General features: G+C 51.4%; 1 protein-coding gene across 1 annotated transcript in view; it reads right to left on the bottom strand.

The window, feature by feature from the left end:
- Dnah1 (dynein axonemal heavy chain 1) overlaps nt 1–24,597 on the bottom strand; it is a 62,295-nt gene that overhangs the window by 14,296 nt on the left and 23,402 nt on the right. The window contains exons 20-49 of the mRNA XM_008851852.2: nt 24,263–24,427; nt 23,468–23,589; nt 23,213–23,318; nt 22,539–22,718; nt 22,139–22,279; nt 21,458–21,621; nt 21,156–21,269; nt 20,676–20,864; nt 20,315–20,420; nt 19,533–19,646; nt 18,926–19,075; nt 18,486–18,572; nt 18,194–18,380; nt 16,914–17,005; nt 16,606–16,760; nt 13,902–14,079; nt 12,893–13,087; nt 12,685–12,804; nt 12,299–12,457; nt 12,101–12,208; nt 10,551–10,691; nt 10,259–10,419; nt 9,675–9,832; nt 8,868–9,041; nt 8,096–8,134; nt 4,246–4,424; nt 2,966–3,196; nt 1,672–1,868; nt 1,084–1,219; nt 27–235 (exon numbers count right to left, since the gene is read on the bottom strand). Coding sequence (XP_008850074.1) covers nt 27–235; nt 1,084–1,219; nt 1,672–1,868; nt 2,966–3,196; nt 4,246–4,424; nt 8,096–8,134; nt 8,868–9,041; nt 9,675–9,832; nt 10,259–10,419; nt 10,551–10,691; nt 12,101–12,208; nt 12,299–12,457; nt 12,685–12,804; nt 12,893–13,087; nt 13,902–14,079; nt 16,606–16,760; nt 16,914–17,005; nt 18,194–18,380; nt 18,486–18,572; nt 18,926–19,075; nt 19,533–19,646; nt 20,315–20,420; nt 20,676–20,864; nt 21,156–21,269; nt 21,458–21,621; nt 22,139–22,279; nt 22,539–22,718; nt 23,213–23,318; nt 23,468–23,589; nt 24,263–24,427 — 4,457 coding nt within the window. The remainder of the gene's footprint in view (nt 1–26; nt 236–1,083; nt 1,220–1,671; nt 1,869–2,965; nt 3,197–4,245; nt 4,425–8,095; nt 8,135–8,867; nt 9,042–9,674; nt 9,833–10,258; nt 10,420–10,550; nt 10,692–12,100; nt 12,209–12,298; nt 12,458–12,684; nt 12,805–12,892; nt 13,088–13,901; nt 14,080–16,605; nt 16,761–16,913; nt 17,006–18,193; nt 18,381–18,485; nt 18,573–18,925; nt 19,076–19,532; nt 19,647–20,314; nt 20,421–20,675; nt 20,865–21,155; nt 21,270–21,457; nt 21,622–22,138; nt 22,280–22,538; nt 22,719–23,212; nt 23,319–23,467; nt 23,590–24,262; nt 24,428–24,597) is intronic.

Below are 24,597 nucleotides of genomic sequence, written 5' to 3'. Positions count from 1 at the left end.
TGTGACCTGGCTATAACTGTGTGTACCTCATGCACAGCACCATGTGGATGTTGTTGCGCACGCGCCCAGTGTACACAGCCATGAGGTTGGCCTTGGTGGGCTGCAGGCCCTGCTCCTGGATGTGGGGCCGCATAGAATTGATAATCTGGTCCTGTTCATCTGCACTGTAGAGGTTGGGGATATCACCCGAGTTCAGGACATTGTTAATGTCCTCCAGGAAGGACTCATTCTTGATCTGGAGAAAGACGAGAGGCGGGAGCTAAGCCTTTAGGAAGGCCACTGTGTGTCACACTGCGTGAGCAGTCTTCCTGGACTTTTGTAACAGCCCTGATTACAGACCCAGCCCAAGGCCACTTAAGTGATCTCACAAGCACAGAACTTGTACCCAGATCTGCCCAGTTGTGGAGGCTCTGAGCATAACCTCTGGGCTGTGCCAGGGCCCTGGGTGGTGTGTGTGACATCTTCCTAATCGACTCCCTCCAGGCCTCAGTTTACTCACAGGAGGAAACCATGGCAACCGGCAGAGATACCTGATCTGTATCAGAAGGCAGCTTCACTTTCTTGACAACATGAAGGGGTTGGGCAGGTCTGGGAGGAGAGGGGCCTTTGTCTAGGGTTGGGGCATGATCTTGGGCTTCAGCCTAGGCCTCTTGACCTGATCCTTATGGCCAACAAGTTTCAAGCGCTGCACTCTTTGTGACTTCAGAGTAATGGTCTCTCTACTCAGAGACCTGACAAGAGGCCTCATGCCCAGGAAACCCTAAAGGGAGGAGCCCTCAAAAGTGGAGCTTTGGGGTCCCTTATACCTTAGGAACAAATCTCATGGTCCTTAAGTTAGGAACCATTGGCCTGTGAGTGGTGTGCCCTGGTACCAAGGTGTTTCTTTACTCCCAGAACATGAGTGATGATCTATGCCTCCCCTTATCCTGGAGAGGCTGGGTTTGGCCTCCTCCTGACCAGTATATTCAGAGTTCCACCTGGTCCTGATGGGCATATAGGACTGACCAACCTCTGGGATGCCACATGGAGACACTCTTGTGTCCAGCCCACTCTGAGCCCTGCTTACTACTGTGGTGGTGGCACCTGGGAGTCTGAGAACAGGAAGGTGATGGGCAGGTTCTGTAAGCCGGCCTTGAGGAGAACCTTCTTGACATCTTCACGCCACTCGGACATGCCATAGTTCTTGGACAGCTCTATCTGGAAGCACTCGTATTCAGACCTGGAGGCAGGAGTTTGGGTCAAGGGCCTGGGGCTAAGCACTGATGGGTGGAGGTACTTAAAACTCCACTCAGCCATTTGGAGTCTTGCTCCAGTCCAGGGTGAACTTGAAGGTTCTCCAGGCCCTGCACCTACTTTCCTGCTTCCCAGCCTTTGCCTAGACTGTTCTTTCATCCTGGAATCCTTTTCCTTCCATCTTCCCATCTCTGATTCTGATAGCAGGCACCTCCCCTGGTCATCTCTCTGGGATACCTGCCTCTTAACTTCCCTTACACAGCACCACAGGGCACTGCTGTTGCCTCTCCTTAGGGTCTAGGTCCCATTCTCGGCTCTCCCAGCAGCCTATAGGCTGAGTAAGTTTGGGTTGGGGCTACACCGAATCCACCATGCTGGAAAAGCATCAGTCAAAAACAGTCTGCCACATGCTACCTACTGCCCACCACAGGCCCTTACATGTGGGAAGCAAGCCGGGTGAGGGAACTGCGGCCACTGCCACCTACACCCAGCAGGAGTGCATTGCCCAGTGCCTGGCGCAGAGTGCGGCTGATACGGCAGATGTGGCTCATGGCATCCACAAAGAGCACCAGCTTCAGCTTGGCTGTGTTGATCTGATTGTAATCCTCCATGTATTCCTTGATCACCTGCATCATCTGGGAGCAGGGAGGGGTGGGGATGGCAGGTTCTCCTCCATAGTGGGGTCTCCCAGTCCCCACCTCTCAGTTTAGACTCAGAAATGTGGAATGATTGCCCATTGCCTGGCAAGTTTCAGGTTTCCTCCTGTGGGCTTGAACCCAACTTGACATCTTTCAATATCTCTAGGTGCTGATGAACTGGCTTGACATGCTGAAAGAAGCTGGGGTAGCTCCCCATGCAGATACTAGCTCTGCCTTTACCTAAGTCCCTACATTCTCATTAAGCTCCATCACCAACCCCATTGTGGACATACTAGAGCCTCTTGTCTCACTGTGCTTCAGGAGGAAGCTATAGCGGTCCCCGTTCATAAGGTCCCTGATAATGCTTTGGGTTCATCACCCTGGCACCTACTGATTCTTTCTTTGCATTCTGGCCAGCACTACCTTGGAACTGTTTGGGGAAGGCCCTTGTAGGAATCCCCTACCACTGCTATATTACAACTCCAGCTATGGTTTCAGTGGTTGAAATGGTGAGTACCAGGCCTTCTCTGACAGGGAGCTGACTCTCCTCGCAGCTGGCTCTGCTCCTCTTATACATAGATCAGATTCTGACTCTCAGAAGCCAGGTCTGCCAATGAAAGGCCTGCCTCATGAGACACCAGGTTTAAGGGGGAGGGGGCTTGCCAGGCTGGACTGACCCGGTAAAAGCACCTGGCATGGGAAGAACTACCAGGAAGCCTACCACAGCCAGTAGCTCTGAGACCACTAATGGAGGCCTCAGCTCTGCCTTCTGGGGGTCCTAACTGAACTATAGCACCAGAGCCCTTCTGCTCCTCAAATGGAGCCTGGGGCCTGGTGTGCCATTGTTTGCAGGGTCTGTCTGAGATGAATCCCAGGCTTGTTCTCAGGGATGGGAAGCCCAGCTAAATCCATGTGAAGGGGGAAATGGAGACTCAGAGAGGCTAAAAGCTTGCTTGACTGTCCTGACCATGTGGTCTAGTGGCGGTAGGAGAGGGTCTGGAGTCTTGTTCTCATCCTGGGCAGACTTGCGGAATCTCTCTAGGCCTTATCCTTGGGTCCCCTGGGGATCAACCCACGGTAGGGTACCAGCTCACCTTATTCTCACTGGTGATGAGCTCATAGGACTTCGCACCTGAGCCTGGTGACATGAAGTCCCCATAAAGAATGGGCTGGAAGGGGCAGACTTTGTTGAAGGCTACCTCCCATTGCTCCATGTGGCTCTCGAGGAGCTCGTCAAACCAGCTGCGGTCATCTTCATTCACCAGTCGGTCACGGAACACGCGGCAGTTCTCATGGTACCACAGTCTTAGCAGCTGCACCTTGTCCTGTCGGTGGGCACTAGGCATCAGTGCCAGCCCTGGTCCGAAGCCCTTAGCCATCACTCAGAAATGTCAGGGGTAGAGATGGAAGGTAGGAACCCAGCTCCTGGGACTGGCTCTCCTTTCCTTGACACAGAGCCAGAGCCACATGCAAGAGCTACTGGAAGGTGTGCCTGCTGGCTGACTGGGCATCAAATGAATGGCACGTGACTGACTGCCTGCCCCCAGATCCCACTAGAACCCAGCACCACCAGCTGGCCATGAATGTCCCAAAGTCATCATTTCCCTCTCTCTTAACATTTCAAACTCTAAGCCTGAGAAGGAGGCCTTTTTTTCCTTATATCTTCCTGACGCCCCACATTTGACTGCTCAGCAAGCCCTACCAATCTGAACCTGCTTCTTTCTGTGTTTGGCTCTGCTGCCCACTTTGTCCCAGCTTCTCTATGTTTCTCCCCAGGGTAAGTGGGCCACTCTCAGGAGGTTCTAGACTTCTTTCCTGATTCTTTGGGTATGAGCCTAGAAAGGCCAGGGCCACCTTCTGTCCTGTTCACCCCACCTTTCTAGGGCTGTTCACATTCTGATTGGCCCCCCATCATCCTTAGGATGAAATTTGAGCTTTATCGTGGACCCCCAGCCTGCACACTGTGACTTGAGTGCACCTGACACCCCACAGCCCACTTCACTTCCTGCTCCTTATATCTGGGTATGCTTGGTTCTCAAAGGCACCTTTTTCAATCTCCCACCCTGAGTCTTCTCACACACAAGGCCTCTACTAGAAATTCTGCTTCCTTGTCTTCTTCTGACTTTATCTTGGTCTGATCCCTCCCTCATGGCCATGAATTTGGGCATGAGTTTGACTCACAGGATGGACTTGGCTGCACAAAGGTCAGGCTCTAGTGGGCCTGAAACTTTTATGTTACAACCTCCTTAGGGCCTGGCTGAATCATGGTTGGTTTGGAGAGTGTTTAGGTAGGAAGGCCTAAAATTGGGAGGAGGACCAGGGAGGATGGCAGGGCAGCATTGGCATGGGGGAAGAGGGCCTGGCAGATCCTCACCTTGACCTTGGCTGGGTCAGCCATGAGCATGCCCTGGAAGACCTTGGAGAGATCCCTCAGATTGAAGGTATAGTGGGACTTGGCTGGAGTGGGCAGCAGCTGGGAGGTGATGGTAGCATACACCCTTATGGTGGCTTCCACGAGGGGCACCGTCAAGTGGGTGATGTTGGGGGCCCCGGCTGTGGAGAAAGGAGAGTGGCCTGGGTCACACAGGCAAGGAGCAACTCATGCAGGCTCCATGGGTCCCAACTTTGCTGCTTTTGTTTGTGTGGAGCGCTTCCTCAGGTTCCCTTCCCTAGACTTAGGCTTGGATTCTGCTCAGCCCTCAGACCCTTCTTAGATGCTCCCTCCTCTGCAAGGCCTTCTTGTTGTTTCTACCTTGGAGTGGGGAATCTCTTGTTCTGTGTGCCCCTAATCTGCATCCTTATTCCTGGCAGCCTGCCATGTGTAGGGCACTGAGAGGCAGTCACAGAATTGTGGGTATCAACGAGCTCATTACTCAATGGGCCTTACTGCCTTGCCCTATGAGCCTGTGCCCAGACATGAACATGACAGTGCCGACTCACAGGTGGGCAGGGGTTACTTTGTCTGCATAAGCTTCAGGAGTTCTTGATGGTATATGTAGGGTGAGCTAGAGTGCAGGTCTGACACAGGGGCTCACCATCTCACTTGGAGTTGCTGAAACTCCAACTTGTCTTTTTTAAAAAAATATTTTATTTATTATTTTTATTTCAGGATTCCAGAATTTAATATAGCAGGCCAAACTCCACCTCATGGGTGCTAATAGAGGCATGAAATAAGGCACCAGTGCTATGCATTTAAGATTTATTTTATATGTATGTGTATGTCAATATGTGTGTGTCCTGTGTGTTGGTGCCAGTAGAGGCCAGAAGAGGGCTTCAGATCCCTTGGAGCTGGAGTTACAAGCAGTTGTGAGTTGCCTGACCTGCATGCTGGGACCTGCAAGAATAACCAGTGTTCTTAACCACTGAGCCATCTCTCCAGCCCCCCCCACAAACTCATCTTTTACCACTACCATACCCATTTAATTGTTCTTTGAAAATTACCCCTCTTCTCCCCTAGGAACTAAAATTCTATAATTGGGAACTTGGGGTACAGGAAGCACCCAGAAGGAGCAAAAGGACAGAGGGGTCAGGAGAGGGACTTGTCTGTGAACAGGCACATTCTAAGTGATGGACACAGAGGTTGACCCAACAGACACTTCATCCTGAACAAGCTGACATTCTTGTCTTAGAGATGTCTGGTCAACAAGGAGACAGTGACCAGGTTATAAGTGCTTTGGAGAGATCTGCAGCAGGAAAGAGGCTTAGGGAGCCTCCAAGTTCAGCTTTGGGGTGATTCCAGAAATGCTGGGGGAGGACACACTGAGAAGGGGTCATTCAAATTGAAAACAAGAAGTGAGATGCAAGCATGTACATTGTTGGAGAAAAGTGTTCTTAGGCAGAGGGCCCAGCAGGAGCAAAGTCCTGGAGGTGGAAGTTAAGGACCAGTGAGGAGGGGCTAACTGGGAGGTGTAATGTGGGGCATGAAGCTTTTCCTGGCGCTGTCCTGACTTGGGCTTTTGTTTGACCGAGACAGTTGAGCAGTAGAAGAACATGTTCTCACTAATGATTTTGGTTGTATGTGTTTGTAAGCAAGGGTCTTGCCCAGGTCGGCCTCAAACTCATAGGCTCAAGTGATCTTTTTCACTTCCACCTTCTGAGTGGTTGGCACTACAGGCAGGTACCAGCGCATCTAGCGTGGAGGATGGATCATAGGCAAGTGAAGGCAGAGTAAGAAGGCAGGGAAGGAGCTGTCCTGATGGTCAGGTGAACAAGAGCAGGGTGGTGAGCTGATTCGGGACAGGCCCTGCGGAGATAGTCAAATGCTATCCTGACAGTTGTGACATGGTGTGAGATGAAGAGGATGATGCTGAAGTTCTTGCCATGAGCACCTGGAAGGACGGAGCTTCCATCAATTAAGGTGAGAAGGGAACTGACAGAGGGCATCCAGGAGTTTAGATTTGGACAGGCTCCACCTGAGCTGCCCAGTAGACATCTGAGAAATGTGGAATCAGAGGTTTGGGGGGGACATCTGGGACGAGGGTGTAAACTTGGATGTCAGGAGCTTTACATCTGAGCCAGGATGAGATTGTCTGAGGACAGTGTAGAAGGAGAATAGGTTGGAGGTCAAGGTCCAGTCAGCTAAGACAGGCTACCTAGTATTATGGTTTATGTTTGAAGGGTCTCCAAAAGTCTCATGTGCTGAAAGTTGCTCTCCAGCTGGTGGATCCAATCAAGAGATGACTGGATCATAAATACACTAACTTCATCAGTGAGTTTATCCATTAATGAATGTATACCAAATGGGGATCATACTGAGTGGGTGATGGAGGTGGGATCTGGTGGGAGGAAGTAGACCCCTAGATGTGTAGCTCTGAAGAGTATACCCTGCTCTGGCCTCTTCCTGTCTGTCTCTGCTTCCTGGATGCCATGAGGTGAGCAGTTTTGCTTCACCATGACTTCCTGCTGCCATGATTTTTTTTTTTTTTGGTCTTTTTGAGACAGGGTCTCCCTGTAGCCCCAGCTGTCCTGGAACTCACTATGTAGTTCAGGCTCACAGAGATCCACCTGCCTCTGCCTCCCAAGTGCTGGGATTAAATGCGTGCACCACCACACCTGGCCCATGCCATGATGTTTTGCTCATCACAGACCCATAGCACTGGAGCAAGCCAATGGATTAAATTTTTGAATGATTGGGGCCAAAATATACCCTTCCCTCCTTCGAGTGTTTTTGTAGGTATTTTGTCACAACAATGCAGAACTGACTAATACAGCCAGGGAGGGAGGAGGGCCTGGGAGAAGCTGCTGGAAGGAGGAGCCATTTGTAGAACAGATGAGGACTGAGAGCTAGCTAGCTACTAGTATGGTCACACAAGGTCTCTGGTGACAAGAGTGGGGGTAGCTCAATGGAAAGCAGGAGAGGAAGGGTGTGCCAGTGGGAAGAGAGTTCCTGAGGAGTTTTGATGTACAGATGAAGAGAAAAGTGGGGTAATGACCCAGAGTGAATGAAGAAGGGACCTGGCCGAGAGAGATAATTTGGGGTTTTGGTTAAGACTGGTGAAATCGGGGCATGTTTGTATGTTGACAGAGTGGTCAGTAGAACAGGCAGTACTGGTGTTGGGAAAGGTATGACTCCCAGCTTCCCTCAGGCTCAAGATCCTCTTGAGCAGCTTGGCCTGCACTAGTACAGGAAGTCCACTTCTAGTCAAGGTAACAAGAGCCATGGGCGATGCCAGTAACAGGTTAAGAGGTAGATGTGGAAGCCCAAAGAAGGAGCTTAATGGCCTCTTTCATCTGAGAAGAGAGAAGAGGTGGGCACCAGGACAGGACAGAACCTGAAGTTGCCAGCTGCCCTCCAATGATGACTGACAGATCAGAGCAGCAGGAGGCTGCCTTAGGAGGGATTTTCCCCCTACTCCAGCCCCCGCCAGCTGTGTATCACCCATCCTCTTGTGTACATCTGCTCCTTGGAGAAGTGTGGCTTTCTTTAGAGTGGCTCTTAAGAGATGGCAGGGTTGGTTGGGTTCCTTTCACTTTATATTTCCTGCTATCAGTGTGACACTAACCCAGGCACCAAGGGATGTGTGCTAGAGCCTAGGAAAGCATTGAGTGCTGGTGCTGACTTGTGCTCTGACTCCACGTGAGCCTGAGGAGAGCTCACTGTGGCCTCTGGTTTGAATCTGAGCACACCTAACTAGAGCCAAGTCCCAGAACACCCCCAGGACGCCCCGAGGACTAGGATCTCTTTCCTCCAAGGTTCTTCCACACCCCTGCCGAAGTCCACTTACGCACAGGCTCTCGGTAACTTTTCTCTCCAAGAAGTCCATCTGGAAGGTTGAGGGACAGATACAGTGTTCAGAGTTAGGTGACCTCTTGCTGTCCTTGGCCACTGTGTACAGCTGGGATGCTCCTCAAGCAGCTGCCTCCCACCCCTCCCCGCAGCTGTACATGAAGGAAAGTCCTGGCCTATAGCCCCTGACAGGGTGAACCAGGCCAGAGGAAAGGCTTGACTGCTAACGCTTTCCACTGGGCACAGTGCCAAGTGGCATTCCACAGGCAGGTGTGGGAGGTGGGCTACTGGGGAAACAGCATTGTGGGATAGATTTTTTTCCAAGCCCCAAGATGGAGCAGGGTTACTTTGTCTGTTCTGTCTCACTGGATTTTCCTGGTCTATGAAAGTAACCATTAGTCCACTTGAGCTTCTGGGTAAACACTAGCATGTGTATATGTGCCTGAATGCATATATGTAGATACGTATCTATCATATATGAAATGTGCAGAATTTCTGCATGGCTTTATTTTAGATGCTCTATGTACCATATCTTACTTAACCCTCAAAACTTGGAGGGATAGGTACTAATATTAGCACCCATTTTACAGATGAGGAAACTGAAACTCAGAGAAGTTCATAAACTTGCCAACTATAACAGAGGAGTAAGGGAGTGAAGCTGGGGTTGCAGCCACTTGGTCCTGTTCAAAGCTGTTCAGCTGTCTTTGGTGTGACAGCTAGCCTGGGCCTCTGCTTTTGCCTGGCCTCTCCTTCCCATACCCAACACTCACCCATCCAGCATCTCAAAATGGTGGAGAAGATGTGTTTCTTGCTGACCTCATCCATCTCAGTGAAGGACAGGTAGTTGAAGTGGCGAGTCAGCCTTGGAGTGAGAGCATTCCTGCCTCCCCCTGGGGGGCCCATGGCACAGACAAAGTTGATGTCCACCAGGTTCTTGAAGGCTCCTGTGTGAAGATAGGAGTCAGGAAGGGCCCAGCCCTGAACCACCTTATGATTTTTGTGGGCTCCTTGCCCATAAGAAAATATATTACAATTGTAATTTATGGTTTGGGGAGATGATTCAGAGGATAAAGCACTTGTCACAATGTGAGGACCACAGTTCAGATCCCTAGCACCCAAATAAAAGCTGGGTAGGTTTGTCAGCTTGCCTGTCATCCTAGCACTCATGAGGTGGAGAAAGGATTCCTGGGGCAAGCTAGCTAGACCAGCCAAATCAACAAGCTCTGGGCTCAGTGAGAGACCCTGCTTCAGTAAATAAGGCGGAGAGCCATCATGGAAGACACCCAATGTCAACTTCTGACCTCCACGTGCACCCCACACGTGCACCCACATACATATAAACACACGCACATGCATGCAAAAATTTGTAATTTATACCAATATTAGTATAAAGATAATGTGTTAACAGGCGTTGAAAATTTTCTTTGACCTAAAAGTTCATTTCCAGTACTTTTAAGAGAAATTAAAACATTTTTTGTAGGCCCCCCAAAGTATTGTAGGACTTTTATCCCTGCATCAACTGTACCCTTGCCTAACACATGCAGTTCACTCCCCGCTGACCCAGGCTTTGCACGCACCGATGATCTTTCGGTCATACCAGCCACCATGGTCCATCCACTGGCGCAACAACTCAATGGGCGGCTGAGCGCCATATGTCTCCAGAGCTGGCATGTTCAGGTCATCAATGAAGAAGATGAAGTTGTGCCCCAGGGGTGGCCCGAACACACCCTTCCGCCTATTGGAGGTGCTGTGTGAGCCCAGCAACCATGGGCACCAGGTCCCCTGAGAATCCAGGGGCAGCCAGATGGCACTTCACTAAATTTTAGCCTCCTCCAAACTGCTAGTCTTGGGACATTGGGGACAAGCTGACCTGTGTCTGAGGTCTCTTAAAGGAGTCCTGCTTCCCAGGAAGGCAGATAACAGGCATCTCTAAGACAGATTCACAGCCTGCCTAAGTGCCCAGTGAAAACCCCCACTGAAATAGTCTAGAAGAATCCTGTTAGATGGAAGACTTTGGAGAAGTCTACAAGGACGCCCCTGTGGGACCTCTAGTTCCCTCTAGAAGCTTCTGGCAAAGCTAGGAGCATAATTTGGTGGGAGAGCAGCTGGTTCTGTGAGGCTGGGGACACTGCAGCTGAGGAAAGAAACAGGGGTGTCCTGCCTCTTGTCCAGCTTGCTGTCAATAAGGTCCTGGGTCTGGTTGGCCGAGGTGCGGGCTGAGAAGGTGAGGAAGTGGCTGATGTACTCCAGCGGCAAGTTCTTGAGGAGTTTATTGGAGACAGTAAGCGTCTTCCCTGTGCCTGTCGGCCCAATACACAGCACCTGGGAATGTGGTGATCAGGTAGGTGAGACACATACAGGGTCAGTGCAGAGAGAGAGCTTTCAACTTATTGGTATGGAAGGCTAGCCATGCCCCAACCTGGACCTTTGGCAGGCTGGGACAGGACACTCACAGGCTTGTTGTTGGTGATCAGCATGCCCAGCAGGTAGGACATCTGCATGGTGTCCGTGGTAGGCACGATGATATTGCAGTAGTTGGTGTCTGGCATCATGGTGAAGGGAACCGAGGCATCCATCCACTTCACCCAAGTAACCTGGAACCACAGGAGGCCCAGGGTGGGTCTGAAACCTCTTCTTACTCTACTTCTGGCCGTGGCCCTGCTAAGTGCAGCAAGAAAGTGAGGAACTACTCTGCTGAGCCTTGGCAAGACATCCAGGACAACTATTAGAAAGGAATTCCTGTGATCTGCTCTGTCCATGGGGTGGGAGACTCCCAGCACAAACCACCAGGAATGAGGGTTCTCTGAACACAGCTGAGCAGGTGGGGGCTCCCTGACTGCAGATGTTGAGGTGGGTCTTCCCTACTGTTAGGTGGGTGTCTCCTCCAAGGAAACTAGAACTGAACCTCCTAGAGACGGATGTTGAGAAACGCTGAGCACAGTGGGGAAAAGGGAAGGAGTAGTCGCCATTTTGGAATGGACCGTGCACACTGATGGTGCAGATCTCAAATATGGGAGAGAAAGAGCCCATGAGAGTTCATGTCTTTGTAAGTGACCCTCTAATAGCACTTATTTGGCAAGCCCAAATAAATATTCTTATTCCCCAAACTGTAACTTAAGAGGAACATTGTGAGGGTTTAGTTAAAACCGTGCTCTCTGGGATCCCAGAGAGCATGTGAGGGTCTCTTGGGAAAATTTGGGGTGACACCTACATACAGAGCCAGTCCTGGGTCCATGCAAAGAGATGCTCTGAGATTGAACAACTCAGGAATGCAAAGGGATTCGCTGTTTACTTTGGGGGTAACCAACCAGTGTGGGCACCAGAACCCAGGGCAATGACAGCTGGATGCTGTGAGGCCACTGGGTTCAGTCTGCCTACTGTCTTTTCCTACAAGAATCCTTTTATCCATGGCCCTGACTTAGCTTGCACAACTCCTTTGATGAAGGAGTTTGGCCAAACCAACATGTTGCTCTAGGGTCAGTCCTGATTGTTTAACCCAAAATTCCACAGTAAGACTAAACAGTGACAGTCCAATTCTCTTGGGCTGGGGCCTGACCCTGGAATAAAGGTGGGCTCAAGGAGATCCAACTGACTGATAGTATGGTGGGGACATTGAGCAGGACACAGAGCATGCTCCTGAACCCTTAGGGTTCTCAGTTCCAGGGAACATGGAGCTGTTAACTGGAACAGAGGTGGCCAGACTTTGGGCTCAGCATCAATACAAAGGAACATGTTTGGGAAGGCAGGCCCTCTGAAGCCTTCCAGCCCCATGCTCAAGTTACCACTGCCTAGGCTGATTATGACTATTCTGTGCCTCAGTTTCCTTGTCTGTAAAATGAACACAATAATTACCACCCAGAAGGGCTATGAGGATCTTTGAGGTGGCAGAAATTGCCCACATCCTAATGTGGCTTTCTCTTGGTAGCCATTATTCATTGAGGGGGAATCCCTATGGCCTAGTGGGGCCCTAGGCTCCCTAGACCCTGGACAGGCCTGTGGCAACCTGCTTGTTTTCGTCCTCTTCATCCTCATCATCCTCAGTGCTGCTGATCCCAGCGTCATCCAGCCTGTAATCGAACACCATTCCCTCTTCAGGGAACTGATGAGTCAGCTGCAGGGACCAAGAGAAACAGCCTGTGAAACCCAGGCAATTTGCTTGCTGCTGGCCCTGGAGGCCTGGCCTGGTGCTGCCACATCTCACCCTTTCCATCATCATCTTCATCCTTAGCCAGTAGCTGAAGTTGAGGCGGCTAGTGTCATCCCCAGTGGCGCCTACACTCCAGACCAGGGAGAAGATGAACCAGGGCTCGATCAGCTCTGAGATGCGACTCAGCTTTTCCGGGGGGATCTTCTTGTGGCCCTGAGAACAAAGGGAAGCGCATCATGCTAAGCCTGAGGCAGTACTGGGCAGCCTGAGGAAGTGGTGTGGTTTTGTTTCTCTGCAACACACTGAATGGGATGGGCTCATGATCTGTGGTGAGCCAATCCAAGGCTTCCAGGGAGCTGGGAGGTGGCATTCATGGGCTCCAGTCCAGGCAAGGAGAGAGTGAGGCAGGCCTGCAGCTCCACTGTTTGGGCAAACCTTACCTCTTTTGGCAGGAAAGGCTTGAAGAAGCAGTCGAGCAGTTTGAGAAGGCTCATAGTCAGGTTGCTATTGGTTGAGGCAATCACTTCCTTTACTGTTGAGCGAACGAAGGTGATGGAGCTCTGTTGGGATCAAGCACCAGATTCTGGTGCCTGGTGGCGACATTACCCTGCAACCCGATTGGCTGGGTGTGCCTGTGGCCTTGCCTACCTCCAGTAACTTGTCAAAGAGAGTCTTGAGCTGCTCCTTGTAGGGCTTCATTATGGAAGGGAGCTTCTTTAGCCAGCATTCAACAAAGGGCATAAGCCCTAGGATGCTGGGCTCCAGGTATACCATGCCACAGCGGGATACTGTGGCTGGTGAGGCCACTGCCAGATCCTGTACCTCAAACATCATGGTCATTGCCTGGTGCCAATATATACCATGTGAGTGGTCCAGTTGCTAGGGAAAGGGCTGGGGACTTTGGGGCTTTGGGGCTTTGGGGAGGGGTTTCCAGAAGGACCTGTGGGCAGTCATGGAGCAGAGCAGGGCTGGGGTTGGGATGCAAGGTCCCCTGGGCCTCAGCTGATTATGGTGTACTTCATCGAGCTCCAAAGGGAAGCCAAAGTTGGGGGAGTCATGGAACTTTATGGCTAGCATGGGGTCCTGGGAGGCCTGGGAAATGTGACAGGAACTATGTGTTCTGCTCCAGTGTTCCAGCCACATATTCTGGTCCACAGTGACTGCCACATGTTCTCAAGTGTCTAGTGTAGTGTATGCTTTGTACAGTGCTCTCATAACTAGGCGATAGATCTCTTTCTCAACTGTTCCATACACAAGCAGGTCCCTGTGGCCAGGGCTGTGTCACTAGTCCCCAGACCCTGAATACATTGCTATAACTGAATGGACACATAGATCAGATCAGGCTGACATGGCCAAAAGTGGACCTGGAAGGTACAAGGCAGCATCAGCTAGCAAACAGCAAGGCCATCATCCTAGCTCTGGGCTTGGGGCATCACAGGAAGCGGATCTTCTGAAAGACAGCACTAGGTAGCTGCAAAGGACAAGGCTGAGGGGGAATTCAGGGCCAGGGGGGCTGCTGGGGGCTGGATCCAAGCTCCTGTCTATTGGCAGGCTTGTGATGAGGCAGGGGTGGAGGGAGACAAGGCCTGACCACCATGGGTACAGCCTCCAGACCCACCTAACTGCAGAAGAGCGGGTGGGTGGGCAGGCGACATACCTCTGTGAGTTTGATGATTTCCCCAGAGCTGAGGCACAGCTTCTTGTTGTCATCCAGTACTGTGTTCATGTTCTCTATCCAGACAGCATCCACTGGTCCATCAAACATATACCATTTCTTATTGGTGTCATTAGCAATGGCCCCTGCCCGGATGAGGGAGGGGAAAATCCCATCGGTCCTGCAAAGACCAGGGAGGAGAGAGCTGTAGGTGCCAGTTGGGCAGGGTAGTGGACATAACTGGCTCCCAGGGAAATCTGGCTACCCAGCTGACTCTCGTCATTTAAAAAAAGTTTTTTATTAGCATTATTAAACCCAATAACAGGTTTCATCATACTATCTTCACACATGTGTATAATGTATTTTAAAATCTTTTTTTGCGACGCATATACTGAAGTGTTTTGTCAATTTAAAAAATTGGTTTCTTATTTTAGAATATTGATTTATAGTTTTTGTGTACAGTAACGGCCCCTCATCTACAGGGGATGCATTCTAAGACCCCCAGTGGATGTCTGAAATAGTGTACAGTACTGAATCCTATATACAAACTGTTTAATCTTATATATAAAGACTTATGAGATTAATTTATAAATTAGATACAATTAATAAAGCAGAACAATCATAACAAAGATACTATAAGAAAATTTTATACTGTGGGGCCATGGTTAAGTAAAATAAAGGTTATCTGAACACAAGTACTGTGACACAATGTGTCAGTCTGATAACTGCCATGGCTACTAGGTACTAATAGGGAGGGAGTGTATAGAGCATGGACACATTGGACAAAGTGGTTCATCTCCTCCAATGGAATGGAATGGCATGGGCCAGATTTCTTCCTACTACTTGTAATGCTATACAATTAAAAAGTTGTGAATTCTGTTGTTTGTTTAAAGATTTTATGTATTTTTCTGTGTATGTTTATTACTTGCATGTACTTAAGGGCATCACATGAGTGTCTGGTGCCGAAGGAAGCCAGAGGAGGGCATCAGATCCCCAGGAACTGGAGCTATGGATTGGTGTTAGCTGCCATGAGGGTTTTGGGAACTGAATCCAGGTCTTCTGTAAGAGCAGCCTGTGTTTTTAACCAACCCACCTTAAAATTTGTGAATTCTTTATATCTGAAACTTCCCATTTAGTATTTACAGAGTGCTCTTGACCTCAGGGTAATCCACAGAAAGTATAGCATCTGATGGGGTGGTAGACAGTGAGGTATCCACTGTGTTTGGGGTACAAATCCACAGTCACATGTAGATATAAATGTATTTTACAATCTATGACTCATCTATTGGTTTCCTTGATGGAGTCTTAAAACAGTTTTTGACAGTTTCTTACTTGTACCCACTGTATTGTGATCACTGGCTCTCACCTTTGTAAGTCCTTCAGTATCTTTATTCATTAACAATTATGACAGGAAAAATGGGACTTTTGGTGTAATATGGTAGAATGAAAAACATGTTTATATCCCCTCCCTGCTGATTTCCCATGGACATCACACCAAAGGAAGGTAAGTGGTGATGCTGGTGGTAAAAAAAAGAAGTATGGAGGAGGCAATGGTACAGATGGCGGCACATACAGTTCTGGAAAGTGGGAAGAGCTGGAGAGGAGCCAGGTTCTGCCACAGAACCTAAGAAAGGCTCAGATTTCAGAGGTTCTGCACACCAGGGCTAAACTTTGGTTGGGCTTGAGAGTGTCCCGTAGGCCTACACGTGCACTTCCTCATAAAATCGGTATTAGTAATCAGCCCTGGTAAGTCAGAAGGCATAAATCTTCACCCTGCCTACTCAACTCACCTGACACTTGTTCATGTCCCTCATTCGCCTCTTTCTCCAGGTAAGGTCTAACCACTTGGCCTGTCCTCAGCAAGAATCCTGTGAGGCCAGTTTAGCCAGAAACCCCTTTACCTCTGGTGTTTCCTCTCAATAAATTTCCATCCCTGTACACCTAACCTGCTGCACTAGCCCATGCTGTATTTGGAGTTGAGATCACTCTCTCCCACACCTTGTGTCCCTACACCTGTGGTCATGGTCCTGAATGAAGTCTTCTTTGCCATGCTTTGGAAGATACTGTTGAATGGTTTTTTTGTTTTGTTTTGTTTTGTTTTGTTTTCTTCAACCAGCCATTCTCTTGGGCTGACCTGCAGATCCCACCCCTTACTCATGTGAGTCTGGAGTAGGTGTGGGAAAGACCATTAAACAAAATGGGGGAAGCAGAACAGGTCTACACTGGGAAAGGAAAGTGACTCTCTGTCCTTGCAGAGCACCAGAGCTAAGCAGTTGCCTCCAGCAGGAGATGGGAGGCCTAGAGAGAAATAGAACAGCTACAGAGAAAAGAGTCTCCGTTTTTTTTCAAGATCCCCATGTTTTAACATTCAAGGGTGTTTGCACTCCGTTGCTTTTCTCCAGGATCCATGCCCTTCCCTAAAATGATGGGAGCAAGGCTTGGGAGTGACCTCTCCTGCCTCTCCAGGGCAATGATAGCCATTTGCTGAGTGATCCCCCATGCCAGCCACTGTTTCAGGCACGTTTCATGTGTTAAACTCCTTTCCTTGCCACACAACAGGGCGATCATTGTCCTTGCTGTGCAACTGTAAGGAAAGCCACTAAGGGAGGAAGTGGAATGGTGAATAGAATCTGCCTTAAACTCCAACCTGCCACTGGGGGTGATCTGGGAGCATAGTGGTCAGTGAAGCAGCTCAGGGACCACTCACCATTCACGGGTGAGCAGGTCAAACTCCCCATATAGCTGGCCCATTGTGATAGACTTGGGGTTGAGTACGTAGTAGTTGACAGCTTCGTACACACCACCACTGATGGATGGCTGACCTTTCAGTGCTGTCATGGCAGATGCCAGGACTCTGTAACACTGGCGAAAGATACCCCCAGAAAGTGAACTCCTAGCCCCCCAGAGGTCAGGGCTACAGTGGGCTGTGGACTACAGGAAGGGGGAATGAGAGGCCAATGGGGGTACAAATGGAGGCTGATGCCCGTGCTGGAAATACATGACCCCTCTGCTTACCTTACTCTTGCCAGAGCCCGCGGGCCCAACAAGCATGAGGCCATGCCGCACCACTGTGGTCTCATAGAGCTGGATGCACTTGATCAGGAAGCCTGGGGGACAAGGCAGGGGAACCCAGGGATTAGAGGATGGGCTTGAGTCCTGGCTCTAACAACTTGTGTTACCTCAGGTGAATCATTTGACTCCCTGAACCTCAGTTTCTTCATTTGCAAAGTCGGGAAGGCAATAGCATCCCATATCATAGGAAGGGGTAGGTGAAGCCCCAAGCACAGAGTCTGGCACAGAATAGGAACAATCTAGATGCCAGCCAGTGTCTCCACTGTTGCTATCATTTTTTAACATTGTCTGGTAGGGTGGTCCGCTATCATAGGCCTGAGAATCAACCTCTGCCCCAAAGCAACTGCTCATCCTTCTGAGAGCACCAGCCTGAGTAGTGCTGGTCAACATGAGGTGAAATCTGAGGAGCAGAATCTTAGTCAGCAGCTGTAGGGCCCACATGGATGAAAACAGTGTATTGTTTTGGCTCAAGGGGGTGGGATGGTTGTGGGGTGGCTCTGAAACTTCAGGCTCAGGAGTCTGTGGCAAGGAATGGGGTTAAATTATCTAGACATGGCAAAGCTGACCTAAGGCTGTGAGGGAGAGAAGAGCCTGAGGTTTGATTAAACAAGCTTTTTGGAACTGAAGGCAGGAGTTCCAAGGAAAGGAGTGTCAAGACACACCTGGAACAGAAAGTCATAGAAGGCACTAGGGGAGGCCCTTCGGGGCTGAGATGAGAAAATCAACTGATCAGGCCCCAGTGGAAGGCCTGTGTGGCTAGGTGTGCCTTCTTTGGGCGGAACTCCTACCTCCAAGGACCCTCTGGGAGGAGAGGACGGGGAAGCTGTGCCGGGGAACTGTAGAGATTGAGGTTGTGTGGATATGTGGTGGCCAGGCTGAGATCCTCCCCTGCAACCGGCACACAAGTCATGGAAAGGGCAGTCTTTAATCAGCCAGGACAGTGCTGAATGAAGCAAAGTTGGGGAGGAGACCATGGGCTGACACGGCTCCTCACATGGGCAGCAGAACCTAAACCATGAAGTCTGAGGAAGGAGATATGTTTCCTGCTATCTTGAAGGCACCAGTAGACACGGGGCTAGGAATACCTTGGTCAGAATTGGGGACCCCCTAGATGGCATTGCCCTGTCCCTGTCTCCCACTCTGGGCTCCAAGGTGGCTAGAGCTAGTACTTTCTCAGATTGGAACACCACTCGCCGGCAGGAAGTTCAGGGCTGGCAGCTCACCCTCCACATCCTTGAGGTTCTTCTTCTCACAGGCCTTGCGGATGGCCTGGTCAAGGATGCCATAGTCAGTCTCCTCCTCCTTGATGGTAGGAAACAGGTCAGACACAATCCCTGAAAAGAGCTTGAGGTCCTCTTGCAAGAACTTGGGCACGTTCACATCTCGGATGGCCCGAAGGCAGATGAGCTCCTACAGCAGGGGCGGGCAAAGTCTTCAGGGTGGTGGGCTGGGCACCCTCCAGCACCTGGTCCCTCCTGAAGCCCTCTCCCTAGGAGCCCTGTGTACAGAGCACACCTCATTCATGTTGGGGTTTTCTCGCTTGAGGTTCCCAGCAGCCGAGATCACAGTCTTCACAGCTCTCATCCCAAAGTCATAGTGATCCTGTTGACACCACACAGGAGGCACAGGTGGGCACTGTGCTTCTTGGTGTTCTGCCTGGTAGCCTGGTGAACCCTGCCTCCTACCTGGTGTGTGGCCACACCTCATCACCCTGCTTGCAGCTAAAATGTCACCTCTCCCACAGGCCTCCTGTGACCACTCAGTGCATGCTACAGCCTGGGCCAAGTGCCCCTCCTTTGGGCTGCTTTGGAACCTTCTACTTCATCATCATAACCACCCTCTGACTTGTGGGAGTACCTATTCTGCATCCCCCACTCACAGAAGGTTAACTGGGAAGAGCACTGGAGGTGGGGGCAGATGGAAATGTTGAGACTGGAAACTGAGTAGAGCCTCACCTGGGAGCTGAGCTGCTCAGAAGACAGCTTGAAGGTGGTGGTGATCTTCTTAGCCAGCATATTGGCCTCATTGAAGCCAAAGGAGTAGAGGGAAATCTCAGCAATCATGGCATAATCGGGGACCATCATGGCCACGGGCCGGAAGAGGGCCTGGGCACACAACACACATGTGAGGGATAGATAGACCTCAGCCCTGCCCAGGGCATCATCTACTCTCTGAACTCACTGATCTTCAGCTAATGCTGGGATGCACCTCTGCATCATACCTGCCATGCCAAGGCTTCCACTCCTCTGTGACTAGACAGTTCTCACCATTAGAAACAGATCCCTGTCTTTCCCGTTTTTTCCCACAAGCCTAGCTTGGCAGTTCCTATGAGATGTCCCAAACCCCCATAGGCAGCCAGACTCCCTCCATACCCTGAAGTCAAACCCAGGGTCTCCCTTCTGTGGCTGGGAATGGGTCTCAGTATCCCTGGGTAGAAACACTGCCACAGGAAATCCTAGTTCCTTTTGCTAGGAAGCTGCATATTCTTGAATCAGTGATTTAGCATCTTGGAGTGCAGGCTAGAGCTCTGTGCCCTTCTGGCCATCCTGGGCCTGAACTTGCCTTTAGGTTGTCAGGCAGCTCTGTACGGCCAGCATATCCTGGGTTCATGGTGATAAACACAGCACAAGATGGTACAAGGGGGATCTCAACACCCTCAAACATGAAGCGCTCCACCTGTGTGTGGGGAGAGGCAATTGGCCTATATTAGGAGATGCCCAGATCTGTCATCTCCTCTGGGTGGGCTTCCTCATGCCACTTGGCAGCAGAGGTCAGCCAGACTAGATTCCTGATCATGAATCCTCTCCCAGTGAGTATCCATGGGCTCCCAGGTCTGACTCCAGTTCCCTTGGAGGTCTCCACACAGTTGCTGCTGTCCACTCTCTACCCGCAGTTTCTGACTGATCTCCCTGTACTTAGGCAAACTCAGTCCTGAATAGGACCTAGGGCCCTACTTTGAGTGGAACTGTCAACCTCTCAGCTCTTGTCCCTTGAACAGGATCCCTGCCTACCCTGAACAAGGCTGGTGAGCAGACCAATGCCTTGGCCTTTCTATAAGGGCCAGAGTAGGGGAAAGGACTCCTTTACCATAACATCTTTAGCTGTCCACAGGCTAGGGCAAGCTTGTGGGGTTTTAGACTGGCTATAAAAGCCTTCTAGACATAGTACTGTGAGGGTGAGGGGTGGGGCATTGTCATCCCCCCGATGACAGGCTGTTCTAGGTAGGCCCAAGTGTCTGGCTTCTGCCTTGCAGTGAGGGACTTGCAGAATGGCAGAGCTGTGGCTGGGGTATAGTAGTGAGGAGGGAGTGAGTGGCCCAGCAGTGTAGCATGCCCAAGGCTTACCCGCTGTTGCTGAGCCTTCTGGATGGTGGTGATTTGCTGTGCCACCACAGACAGCACCTCAATGTCAATACGATTGAACTCGTCGAAGCAGGCCCAGGCCCCAGCACTAAACAAGGTTAGATGTTCAGTAGGGCATGTGCTCAAAGCCCACCTTTCCAACATCCCTCTGATTTCACTGAGGAGGAAGCTCTCAGTGGCAAGCCCCACCAGCTCAGCTACAATCCCATGCTTGCCACCAACTCTACTGCCCACCGCTTCAAGTTTTGATTCCATCCCTTCCCCTTGACAATCCTGTGCCTTCCATAGCGGGAGAACTCAGCCTTCTCCCACTGTCCTGTGCCATCCTCACACCCAGCCTTACCTGGCCAGGCCCTTGAAAAACTTGCCCATGGCCATGAAGTCCAGCTGGTCAGAGCAGTTGAATACAACCGTCTGTATGGCCAAGGCCTTGCCCAGATCCTTGGTGGTCTCTGTTTTCCCTGTGCCAGCTGGGCCAGATGGTGCACCTCCAAACTTGAGGTGCAGGGCTCCAGTCAGAGTCAGATAGCATCTGTGGGAGTGAGAGGAGGTGGACATGGGCCATATGCACCCTGGGTGCTCTCCTACCTGGGGGCTTCCACAGCTCTGGGGTGTAGAGGTGGCTCTTGTGCCTATCTGAGGGTCGGATATGCCAGCCCTTGCTGCAGAGGTTAGTATCTGAGCCTGTGGCTGCCTGCATAGTGCTCTCCCCCCTGCCCCTGCTTCTCAGCCCTGCTGAGGTTTGTTCAGGGATCCATTAGGCTGGCTGACCCGAGGCCACCCATTTCCCTTACTCAACACCCAGCTGGGGAGGGGACTTCACCTGTCGGTGAGGGGCGTGATCACCAGCCTCCCACTGTTGCCTAGGTACTCATAGCCATAGATGAACTCTGCATTCACTGCACGGATATACAGGTCGTTATTTGTCCAGTAGTACCTAGCAGTGCGGGGACATGGATTTCTGACCACAGGGCCACAGGACACTGGGTAGGTATACAGTTGAGGGGAAGGGGTTCTTTTAGGGAAAAAGGGCAGGGAGCAGCCTGGTGTGAGCTCCTGTCCTCCCCTCCCCTGGCTTCATCCTAGTGGCCACCTTGGGCCTGGTGTGGCTCTCCACACCCTCACCTGAGCTGTGAGATCCACTCGAAGTCATTCACACTGACCACATTCTCTTCGATCAGCCTGCTCACCACATCCTTGGCATGGACCTCAATGACAATGAGTGCAGACAGCACTGCCCGCTGTGTGCGGGACAGCTTCCCCCGGACCAGGGCCACCAGGTCACTGAGCTGAAGGAAGGGAGTGCACATTGCACAGGTCTGGGGTCCGCCCCCACCCATCCCTTGCACAGGGGATGGACTCTTGCCACAAACAACTCCTGTATTCTGGGGTCTTCTGCTGGTCTGGAATAGGAGGAGAGCTGAGACTGGGTCAAGGAAGTCCACTGAAGGCACATGTATGGCATCTACCTCTGCAGTGTACCATGCCATCTGTACATTCATGCTGGGCATAGCGTCTATCTAGTGGCTAGTGGCTGGAGGCTGGAGCATGGTGAGAAGCCTGGAGCATGGGTAGTCCAAGGATGGTAGAGGAGTGACCCAGTGACCGCCTCACTCATTCCCAGGAGAGGGGCACCTGCCTGGTCTCAGAGCCCTCCCCAGATTCCCAGTCTCTCTTGTTGGTGTTGCCAAGTCTGACCTGTTCTTTGAACCCAACTTTTGGCCTCTTCTAGGCTCAATGTAAGAAAATGTTCGTAGAGTTTCCTTGGGGCTTGGGGTGCTCTGAGCACCAATCCTCTTCTCCTACCTGATAGGAGAGCTGGGGGAACAACTTGCTACCGATGTTGCCATCCTCAAGCGCCTTGGCCACTTCCATTGTCCAGTATGTCTGGCAGCCAGCGATGGTCACCTGGCCAGGCCAGTTCAGGACCCACTGGGTCCTAGGTATCTGGGAAGACAGCATGGGCAGGCTAAGCTGGGTCTGCCAGTTGAGACCTTCTTTTCTTCTTCCCTTGAATATTATCTGTGCTTTGGCCTTTCAAGCTCTGGGCTCAAATGATTCATTTGACCGGTCCCTCAAAAAGACAGCAGCTATTAAGCATTGGGCATTCTGAGGGAGGGCAGAATGGCCTGAGGTGGAGGTAGCAGGCGCTGAGAGGCTCTGGGGAGGGAGTAACTTGGAGGCTGGGCAGGAAGGCTGCACTCACTGTGGGGTACACCTTGATGGCCTTCTCAATGATGTCTCGCACACTGGCCTTCATGCTGCGCTCTACCTCCAGCAGCCAGTCTTCCACATTGCTGGTGGGATAGATGGGGAAGGACAGCTCCACCTCCTCGCCCTCTGCTGAGTACATGTGTGTGATCTCCAGGTCCTCCTGGAATAGCAGCTATGGGCAATGGGGGTGGGGTAGGTCACCCTAGCGTGCCGGAGGGCCTGCCCACAGTCCCAGGCTGACCCAGATGGAGCCCTTCCTCTTAAAAGCTAGTTCTATACAGGGAGACCCCAGTGTCTACCTTCACTGGGCCTTCCCTGCCTACATTTGCCTTTCCTTCCTCATCCTTCCCTGTAGGATGTGCTTGCCTCTCTCCAGTTATGGCCAGGACCCAACCCTTAGGGAAGGAGGCTAGGCCTGCTCTGTGTGTTCCTGTCCTTCACAGGTCTTGGTATGTTGGGAGGACAGGAGCTACTGGCTGAGTTAGGACCCCAGGGTCCCCCAGGCCAGTGTGGAGGGGGTGGTTCTGTAGCTAACCTTCTTCCTACCAGCCCCAGGGTCTCGCTTACCATCTCATCTCTACTAAGAGAGATTGGCATGAGGAGAGAGCTCTCTCCCCTGAGGTGTGCCCTAGTGTGCTGGCTCTGAACCTCGGCCCATCGACATACCCGGGCAATGTTCTCGAAGCATTTGCGCAGGTGGGGCTGCACGGCTGTGGGGTCCTTTGTCTGTGACAAAATCTCCAGTAGTTCATCATCTGACAGAAAGTAGAATCTGCCAGGGGAACAAGGGTGAGGGAGTAGGTTGGGCAGGCTCCTTGGGCCCTGGCAGGCCCAACACCACTGACATGGCACCCACACCTTAGCCTGGCAGGACACTTGAGGGCCCGGCCTCGAGGCCAACACTAAAGCTGTGGAACCCACCTGGGGAAGGTGCAGCGCTTGGTCTCCAGGTACTCGCTGAGGCCCTTCTGCACAAGGTCCAGCAGCTTGTTGCAGTCCCGCAGGCTGTCCAGCAGCCTTTGGTCAAAACACACATTGATCACCTGCAGGGACCAGACCCAGCCCAAGAGAGAAATGAGCATGCCCAAGTGGCAAGTAGCAAGGTAAGCTTGGTAGAGAGTATCCATGCCAGCTGGAAACCCTCATGGAAGCCCAGGAAGGAAGGGGCAGGAGAATTGTCCCCAGGCTACCTCCATCAGCCCTGCCAACACACAGGAAAGAATTCTGTGGTCAGAAAAAGAGGGTTAAATAAAGCAATAATGCTAAGGAGGATGTTTTATGTTTTATGTTTTTTTTAAACTGCAGGACTTGTCAGGGCCTCTAAAATGCTAATGTGGCCTGTGGATCTCCAAGAGAAACAGAAAAAAACATCAGCTGTTGTGCTTCTGAGGCACATGTCTGGGACCTGGGGCCCATTCCCAAGGACATGGGCCCCAACCAAAGCTTGGACTTGTTGTTTAGTCCTTGTTCAGGAAGGGAAGCGATCCAGAGACCCTCAGCAATGTGACTAGGGCCGCTTTGGGGTGTCCCAGCTGCCCTCCTAGCCCACGGAGCTCACCTCCTCTGGGGCCCATTCCCAAGGACATGGGCCCCAACCAAAGCTTGGACTTGTTGTCTAGTCCTTGTTCAGGAAGGGAAGCGATCCAGAGACCCTCGGCAATGCGACTAGGGCCGCTTTGGGGTGTCCCAGCTGCCCTCCTAGCCCATGGAGCTCACCTCCCGGTTTTCGTTGGCATTCTTCATGATCTTCTTCCAGATTCGCTCCATGGTCTGGTAGCGCTTGCTCTCCACAGGCAGCTGCCGGGTGATGTCCTCGGAACTGAAGATGGGCTCCAGGTAGAGCCAGGCCCTCTGACAGTTCAGCCACTCCTCCAGCACCTCCTGGGTAGGCAGGGCAAGGCATGGACTGTCAGAGCCTAGGGCTCATGTTGGCTTCAGCCTCCATGATGGAGACATTTCACCCCATCAGAGTTCAGGGCAGAACACTGGCACCAGTGCCACAGAGTAACTTCAGAAGGCACTGTCAGCATGGAATTCCAGGGAAGAGAGAC

Source organism: Nannospalax galili, unplaced genomic scaffold, assembly GCF_000622305.1.
Source record: "Nannospalax galili isolate Female #2095 unplaced genomic scaffold, S.galili_v1.0 scaffold485, whole genome shotgun sequence".
NCBI lineage: Eukaryota > Metazoa > Chordata > Mammalia > Rodentia > Spalacidae > Nannospalax > Nannospalax galili.
Note: the sequence above shows the minus strand (reverse complement) of the source record. Positions and strands in the feature narration are given on the sequence as shown.